The sequence below is a fragment of the Echinococcus granulosus genome (genome assembly GCF_000524195.1).
Source record: "Echinococcus granulosus chromosome Unknown EG_S00003, whole genome shotgun sequence".
Classification (NCBI taxonomy): domain Eukaryota; kingdom Metazoa; phylum Platyhelminthes; class Cestoda; order Cyclophyllidea; family Taeniidae; genus Echinococcus; species Echinococcus granulosus.
The window spans coordinates 5,978-15,403 of NW_020170383.1; the positions used below are offsets into that span (position 1 = coordinate 5,978).

Here is a 9,426-nt window from a genome sequence, read left to right on the forward strand (position 1 = left end):
TTATTGGAGCAGTCTTTTAGATGGAATTATTGTTTCCACAAATAATTAATGCCCTGATCACTTTTTGTGTGGAAAATTGAAATGGAGGACCAACTGCTTTCTAACAGAATGTAACATTTGAAAGGTTTGGAATCACAGCCTTTGCGATCATACTTTATAAGTGTGCGAGACGGTAATCATTAAGTCCTCAAATTGTGAAAACGGACGTTTATGCAGCTCTTCCCAAACTGCTTCATTAGGCCTAGTTTCTGTGTGAAGCGTTTACTTGAACTTGCCCATTAACTCCTTGTGTACGGTGACTAACACGGGATGGCTGCCTACGTAGTGGCAATTATGAGGCCAGTGAAAAGTCTAAAGTTCGAAGTGGTGGTCGTACGCACACACTGCATTCCCTCACTTCATTCTCCTCGAACCAAAGGACCGGTTTGCAGCTAAGCTGATGGGTTGCGAATCACGTGGAGGTCAGTTGGTGAGATAGATCCTCCGGATGTTTCATGGGCTGTGATCAATCTGTTGAAGGTCTTCCTATTTGCTTCCTCATGTCTAGGCTGCTTAAGTATAAAAATACATACAAATACGAAGCCTGTACAGAGGATGGAGCCATGTCCCGGAGTGTTTTCTTTTTAATTAATACAGCTTATCTGATGTAGTTATCTGCATGTGTTGAGAAGCTGGAAACTGAGTCTGATTCTGTTTCGCACAATTAAGCTCGCCGGCACTGATGAAATAACTTTTGTGATTACCAGCTAGTGGTAATTGAAAGTCGAATTTACGTCGTATCGTATAGACATCGGTCACTGGGTGAGCGTTGAGATTATGCAGTTCTCAAATCTCACACATAATTCGTTCTCTGTACTTTCGCTCATGTAATTTATGCTTCAGCTGCTCATCTTTTAAATCATTTTGTATGATAGCAATGCATCTACTTTAACTTGAGCATCTCAATACTGGTCCACCTCTGGATGACTTTGGCGAAAAAGGTTGTACCATTTAAAGACGTCTGCAATAACACAAAGCAGGTGGACCAAAATAATTACGAAGAGTTTCAAATTACATAATCATTTTGCTTGCGCTGAGTGAAATCTGGACTGACGATAACGAGTTGTGATGATACAGGGAATGCAGATGTAAGTCACAACCATCTCTAAAATAAACTGCATCAAAATACTAATGTGTAGACTGTTGCTATTTTGTGAGAATAGCAAAAAATGGGTGGCCAGAAGGAAGTTGGGAAGGCTATGAATTGGCAACTGGCTGAAAAGTGTCAAAGTGGCAACGTGGTGTAGTGAACAGTAGGACCTTTGGTTGTTTGCGCCAAAATGCAGGTCCTTGATATCCCCACCAATAGACAAACAATCCAGCTAAAAGGCATCGACATCTGACGTGTGAGATGCTCTTGACCTGGAACGCCTGACATTCCATGCTGATGTTGTCGTCACCAGGTTCAAGGGTCCGGTATCTCAAAGATTAGATTGTGGCAATTCCGGTATTTGCTTCTCCTTAACATGACAGTATAAGAGACTAGTTTTTGCGATCTCAGCTTAAAAACTACAAAATGCATGTATCCTAAATCAAAAACTTTTGTTTGTGTTGTGACTCACTGTCATGATTGACTTATACGCGATACACCATATGGACCAAATGTCATGGTGTATAACAAACGAGGGATCAGTGTGTGGAAAGAATCAGGTGATTTCTTTGAGATGGCTCATGCCGCAGTTTTTTAAGTATGAAATATGATAACACTAAATGTGGCGCTTCTAAACTTTACCTGTGCCACACGAAGTGCAAATTTGAATGCTGTGGTGTTCCACCCAACCTCCTCCTGTTGGCATTTGAATGGGTCAGTACTAAATGGTTGACCAGACGACTGGTGACTCAGTGCAACGACCAACTAATCCACCAATCAAACTCATTAGCTTTGTCTGGTGTTCCGCTGTTGACTGCCTTACCAATCAGTAAGTTGTCGATTCGCAGTGTGACTGCTTAACTGTACCAGTCGACGTGGGGAAACTTGCAGGTTTCTATTCTCTAAGACGTTTTTTCGCCAGAAATATCGACGTAACACTGAAGACATTTGCTTTTAGTCTCTCAGCCGACGTGAAAGAACATCGTTACTTCTGTGTATTTAGTACGCATTCTCTCAAGGTAGGGGTAGTGTGGTGATTTAAGTATGTATCGCGTAGACTAGAGGTGAATAATAAATAAAGCGGTCATTCATTAACCTTCTCGTCAATTTTTCTTAAAACAGTAAAATCATGTGAGAGAAACCCGATCTGAATTATTGCACGCTATTAGGTTCTTAAGTAAAATACTGTTCCATGTCTAGCAAACACAGAGCCTTCCGTTGTTGAGGAATAATACAAGGCTTGAATTGGATGCCAAATAGAAATCAAGCGTCATTTGAAGGTGGCAATTGGCAAATGAGATCGCATACACACAGACAACTGAGACCAACATTCCACCGCCTTTTGGAAGATGCCTGCACTACAGTGCTCAGAGCAGAGACCTCGCCGATTTGATCAGGCTTTGCCTACAGCTCTAGCTAATCTTCTCCAACAGGATCGGATTTTCGCCTTTGGATGATTATTCACTAAGTAGTTAAGGCCTTTGCACACAACTATGGAAATGGTTGACATATTCTCTCAGGCATCCATTGCAATCACGAATGGGGAGATCAGGACGCAGCTTTGGACATTTTTACACGTTCTGACATCATGCAATACGCATGTAGTAAGCCGAATGTCTAAGACTTCTAAGGTTGTTGAATTGAAAACGAGGACTTCTTAGTGTAGGCAGATGTAAGAATGCAACGCTTTCTTCCATGTAACCGATAACGCATTAATCCCCTTTGGCGGTTGAGTGGGCCGTTATTTACCTCATCTCAGTGCTTGAGAAATAAGTTAAAGGAGGTTCAACAAACCTAAGAACGATTAAAAGGAGAAAGAGGCAGATTTCTTATCAGTGAGGTTAATTTTTTCCCTAATCACTGAATAATTAGTTCCCATTCATAATCAAAAAAAGAAACAGAAGTACGTGAGGTCAACAATGATCACTCTGCTCTGTGCCAGAAGCATTTCGATTTAAGTAGAGGATTTTAAAATGGGTAGAAAGGTGATAAAAGTGAAAACCAATTTATGCTGCCATAGGTGTTGGCGTCTTAAGGAAAATCGAATGAAATCGAATTCCCATTTGTCATCTCTTTTCAGCTGTTAAATGGTGCTACTTTGATGAGATAAAAGGGATCAAGTAGATGCGTGAATTTGAACAAAAACGCAAACTGGATGACTCAGTTACCTGCAGCCATTGGGTAAGATATATCAAGTGCCTTGTGAGCGATACCAAGGAAATAGCTATTTTCATTTAAAGTTGAGCGCCAGAGCATAACAAAGCCTTTGAGGAGGTTAAATGCCACTTTTACGAGTCATCAATTTCGTAGTTGACTGAGTTAAACACTGATGCATAGTAATTCGATCCAGATATAGACACCGAGAGGGGGTGTTACACTTTCTTTATAGTACGAAAGCAAAGAGACATGGGAGATGTGTAGCTATCCGACTTGGCCATCCTGCGACCTCACAGCCGTGCAAGAACAGGGTTCCTCATTTGATTTTTGCTGAACTTTCCACTTTTAGGGACTGATTTTTGAACATTCTAGAAAGCCGTGCCCTCACTGTCGTCCTCATTCTCTTTGCCAATCTCACTCACTCATTCCATGTTGAATGCATTTGCATATGGATGTAATTTAAGTCCCCTGATTATCACTATGAGATCCAGGGTAAGGCCAGGCCATAGACCAGAACTTAGACTATGGCTAAAACGACGAAGTCGATGGCCACAACCAAGATCAAGTAAACGAAGACGATGCCTAAAACCACGATGAATACAACGAAGACCATAACTATAGTTACGACGAAGCTTAAGGAGATCATGATTATGACTAAGCCCAAGAAGACCAAAGCAGACTATGGCCGCTTAGGTACTAAAAACAGGCGAGACTGTAAAGAACTTAGAGTCTGTGCGTAGGCGGTGACTGTGTTGTCCTGCTTTCCTGTTTATTCACTCACCCATGTCGGCAAGTAAAGCCGTCTTTATAGGAGACTTGGTTTACTAATTGCGGTTTACTCGAGTTGGTTGGGAAATCAATTTAACTGGACCCAAGCCCACGAACATTAACACACGTTAAGCACACACACAGTCATCAGAAGGGAGGCGGTCAAAAAGAAAGAGCAAATAGGAAACGCACTGGCATATGAAAGCCTTGACTTGCCAAGTTTTCTTCCATGTTTGGAACTCAGGCCTATATCAAGCATAGACCAATAGCAGTTCATTTGCAAATGAGACATCTCATCTCTTTGGACGAGTGCTGACAACTATGTGCATAATTCCGTGGATACCTGTCTTGAAATTCATTCACAAGTTGATCGGAATCACTGTCTATGCAGTAGGAATTGTGGAAGACCTAAGGAGGATGTAGGGATGGACTGAGAAAAGTCTTAAGGGGTATGCAAAGTATTGAAAAACTGTTACAACAGAGGCGTAAGCTGGATGATGATGGGACCTACAGTAGCGTTTGTGCCATTCTCTCTTTAGAGTACCGAACGGGATGTACCAGCCCAAAGTAAAGGCAGGGATCTACGTGGTATGCAGGCGGTACAAGGTAGTGAGGAAATGCTGAGAAATTACAGAAATAAAGTGTGACCTTACCAACGATCTGCGTTGCGGCCTAAAATTACATAGACTCGTTTCTACAGAATGCCAGAAACTAATGTCCCCAACATAGGACGTGAATGAATCAGAGGTTTTTGCGTAGCAAAGGTATTCTGGGTATTCTGGAGCAGCATATTTCCGTTTTATCTCTTCTATGACAATGCGGGTAAGGTGATTTCAAGTGTTTTACAGGAGTCGTTGCCCCTTAATCTTTACTGGCCATAAATGTGAAATATGGCGTGAATGTCCTCGAAAAATTGGCATGTGTTATTAAAAGGATGCAAACGTCTAAACGAGGACTTAACTGAGGACGTCAGTCTTGTTATATCAATACACCTGCAGAAATAGTGCAGTACCTACGCCTGGATACTTTGACTTTCATCACCTAATGAACATTCTGGTGTGATTTGCTGAGAAGGTTTTTATGGGTGGTTAGTGAATTTATTCGAATAGGCCTATCTCCAGAGTGAAGCTGGTACTGCCAACTACCCTGTTAGGTAACTGACCCCATGAGATCAACAACTTCCAGAGCGGATTGGAAAAGTTCGTCAAAATGCAAAACGGCAGACTAGTGGTATAACGTAGGTGACAAGTGAATTCACTTTCATAAGAAAAATTCATGTTTTGATTAAACACAATCGCCTTACGTACCACTCCCAATAATTATCGAATTTTATGGTGGAAATTGTCACATTACAGTAGTGGGATTGTGAATTAATAAACATGCATATCATAATTCAGCACAGTGCAGTGCAGTAGAATAGTCGCTATTTTAGAAAATTAGATTGTTTCATCAAATTTTACACAGGTGGACGAGGTAGGATCTGTAACTACGCCACCACGCCCTCACGTTGCGCTTTTCATTTACGTGGGAGACTTCAAAACCTTGGCTGTGGTCTTCAATCAGTCATTTGACTTAAGGCATTAAAACATGCTTCAGAATATGCCTGTGTACTCTTTTATGACTGAAATTTGTGAGTCAATTAACCCTTGCAGCCTGACCTGCAGCTATTCAGTGCGGTGATTTTAATATCTGCTTTTATTCCGGTGTTAATTTGGGCAGAGGTAAAGGAGGGATTAGTGTGGATCAACGTTATGATAAAAGGCATCCAAGGCATTCAAAGGCATCTAGCCTATCTTGCCTCGTAGTGAAGACTTTGAATGTCAAACCCACAGCGTTATTGTGGCAAACGGTTACCTCCTTAGGACAAATTATGCCTTACTACTTATTCTTCTTCCCTGCTTTTTACTGCACCAAGAGTTTGGTATTCTAAAACAAACTGACTTCCTTTATTTACGTGATAAAATTCAACCACCAATGATTCTATAACTCCCAATTTTAATGATGTAATATTACATTTAACTGAGCGGTTAACTACGCGGACACCTAGGTCTTGGCAACTTGTACTTCCTCTTTGGGGCATAGCTCGGCGGCAAGGTCCATAGTCTCTGAGCCTATCTGCACGTTGATAACAAGTTTTTTTGCGCCAACGTGGCCCACTGCAATTTTAGAGAAGACCCATGGTGTTACGATTACTAAGGCCTAACAGAATTGCTCAAACGGTGGCCGTTTATTAAGGGTTTCCATAAATGATATTCATACCTAAGAATTTAAATAGTTCTAAGCCAAAACGAGGCGTTTGATAATGACTGGCAATAATACCGAATATCTATCCATCCTTAGTATTCATTCCAATCTCCAACTTTCCAGCCATCCATCTAGGTTTCATTTACACAGAAGAGTTGGAGAGGAGATAATTTTTGTTAATATTGCCATATAAGTGCCATGGACAGCTCTATAATGGACTTTGCTTTATTTTTAGGCCTGATTTTGCCTTTATTATCAGTGGCATTCGCTTAGAACAAATGACTGAGTAAGTGGCAAAGACAAGCTTCATTTTAGTCTATTTATGGGGAGTCTATGCATAGTCGACCACCCACAGTAGTCTCTCTCCTGTAACGTGCATTTTGGGTAATCAGCGAATCTTGTTCTAGATCGGGATTGCTTGCCTCTGCCACAAAACAGGGTTCTGAGTATGATGTGAGTAGCCCATTATGAAGGTAGTCCCAGGCAGTAGCCATCCGGGTGCTAGATGCTCATATCCATCCGCAATCTCTGGCTCTGGAGTGGTGAAAAGTAGTGCATATGAAACCGTTAGCATAAAATGCGAAATGAATTTGTCTTTGAAACAGAACCCAACACATCAGTAAAGCAATATTGGTTCGTCAGCTGCACTTCTTCATGTTTCTTGAGAACAGCTAACTGTGAGGTACTGGTTGGGATATTTTGTCGACGAAATTAGGAGATCGCGTGGTTAAAGCGCACTAAATATGAGGGGCAGTCGCGTTGAAAGTTGTAAAAAACATCTGTAAAGAGAAAATTACCTTAAAAATCACTGACTAAAAGAGTGGAAATAACAACTTCTTATTCTATTATAAAAAAACAATGATAATTTCAAAAATTATTATTATTTTTTACTGGCCAATAAATCATAAGGCAGTGTAAAAATGCGTATTTTAAAGGCAAACGGTTTTTTGCATTAGGTTAGGATCAAGAAAACAAAAACAATGAGTTAAAAGAAGATATTCTGTTTATTCGCACTACATTACTATTGTATTTTGCCGGGTTATATAAATGCATTCATGCATCTTGGTAAGCCAATCACTGGCGTGGGGAGCGTTCAATATCAAGCTTTTCTATTTCCGTTCCCATCATAGTCACCAAAACCACTCAAAATGAAAATATTTAACGGAAAGCGGTCTGCAAAACTATTCTGGATTACTTTGACCATAGCAAAACTTCTATTGCTCTGCGAATGGAATGTAGCTTTATCAACGAGTGCGTTTGTATACCTCATAACAGGTGGCTGGCGATACGCCCGTGCTGTCATTCTAACCCTCCCGCGTGACATTTTGTAGGTTTTTCCTTATATTGTTGTATTTTTTTGTAACTCTCAAATTTGCTCCACTGCTAACTATTAGGTTGTAATTAGTTGTGCAATCGGTTCTACAATTTCAGACGCACTACCATCAAAACTTGTTGCACCCTAGGTTTTTAGAGCGCTATTTACTCTGAACAGTCTGGTAATTACTAACTCTTAGTAGATTTTATCAATAGGTCCTAGCTACACCATTTGGTATCAACCCGTAGCTGGATCCAACTTTGTATTCTCTGTGCGTTATAGTGCATTGTCCACTCTTATCCGACTATACTTCATGCTGTGGATGACTGGATGGCGTAAGCATGGTATCAGAGACGTATTTGCTGGTCAAGTGAAACGCAAGGGGCGTAACACCATAGCTGTGCTGCATTTAGACAGCAAGTGGACCTACGGTGATTTGGATGACTACTCAAACCGTGTTGGCAATTATCTCCTTTCTAAAGGCTACAAACCACAAACCAATGTTGCACTCTTCATGGAAAATGAGCCAAAATACATTGCTATTTGGCTGGGTGCATCCAAGGTAGGTTTCTGTTCTCATACCTCTACTAACTTCCGCAGTGCAAGAGTTCCAAAAACCATCGTATTCTTCTGAAATTGCAGACGCTCCCTTCGATGGATCTATTAAGTCGTCACACCTTTTTTCGTCACTCTAGGTTGAGTTCTTCATGACGGTATCCTTAAAAGTCTTTGAAATGGTTATTTTTTAAAGAGTTGTAGTTCACCGTTCACGCGTTTGCTTAGCAATAAATCAGATTTCTAAAAAGTTTCTGGAAGCTGCAAAGTGTGTCACATTTTGACACTAGATTGTAGTCGTTTTGTTTCCTTTTAAAAGTAGTTCATTATACGTTCACCAATACAATTAAGGACTGTTTGTTCATGCATGTCGAATACAGACTTCCGGTGTATTCATCGTTTTTTTGCTTTATTAAGTCAACTGAATTGTCCTCTTATTCTACCTGCAGCCTTATCCAGGCGCAGTGCGGTGAGCTTACCGCTTCACGAGGAAATTCTCTTTGTTGGGTCTGCACGTGCTACCGTATTCTCACGATTTTTAGATCGTGCTTTCTTGTGTGTCTGCTACGTTTGGCACTTGTTTTGACCGATAGCGCATTTATGAACTTGTCGGTATTCATACCTTATGATAGATCAGATATGTATTTTACCTCGAGAAGTATGGGGGCTTAACATCGTTTATCAGCAGACAACTTCCCTCCTCAGGTTAGTCTGGCGACAGGTCTGATAAACTCCAACGTTCGTCGTGATGCCCTCGTGAGTTGCCTGATCCAACTTGATCCACAGGCCGTTTTCGTGGGAGCTAGTCTGGTTCCATGTATCGTCGAAGCCGGTATCATTCCTGAAGGCACACTTTTAGAGGGTCAGGACGTGATCATTTTCCCACCAGCCTCCAACTCAAAATCTCCTTGGGGCACTGATTTCACTGCCTCACAGGTCACCTATGTCAATCTTGGTGAGGTGCTAGATGCCAGCTCAGCGGCGCCTCCTCCCGTTGTCAAGGAACCAAAACTCACTGATGTCCTCATTTATGTCTTCACCAGTGGTACCTCTGGTTTACCTAAGGTTAACGATTTTTTTGAAAAAAATCACTCCGTCACTGGGGTTGGGCTTTTAATTCTCGGCTTCTCTTTACAGGCTGCGATTATCACGCTCTCGCGGTACTTGTTCATGTCCTCAGCCATTCACTACTTATGCCACATTTACAACGATGATGTATTCTACATTCCGCTGCCAATCTACCACACAGCTGGTGGCA

At 41.3% G+C, this 9,426-nt stretch overlaps 1 protein-coding gene across 1 annotated transcript in view; it reads left to right on the top strand. All coding sequences in view use genetic code 11, as the record gives it.

Annotated features, from left to right (window-relative positions):
* Nucleotides 1-7,926: 7,926 nt before the first annotated feature.
* EGR_00683 (Long-chain fatty acid transport protein) overlaps nt 7,927-9,426 on the top strand; it is a gene marked incomplete at both ends in the record, with an annotated part of 4,658 nt that continues 3,158 nt past the window's right edge. Inside the window, 2 exons of the mRNA XM_024489932.1 lie at nt 7,927-8,175; nt 8,874-9,233. Of these exons, the coding sequence (XP_024355335.1) occupies nt 7,927-8,175; nt 8,874-9,233 (609 nt within the window). The remainder of the gene's footprint in view (nt 8,176-8,873; nt 9,234-9,426) is intronic.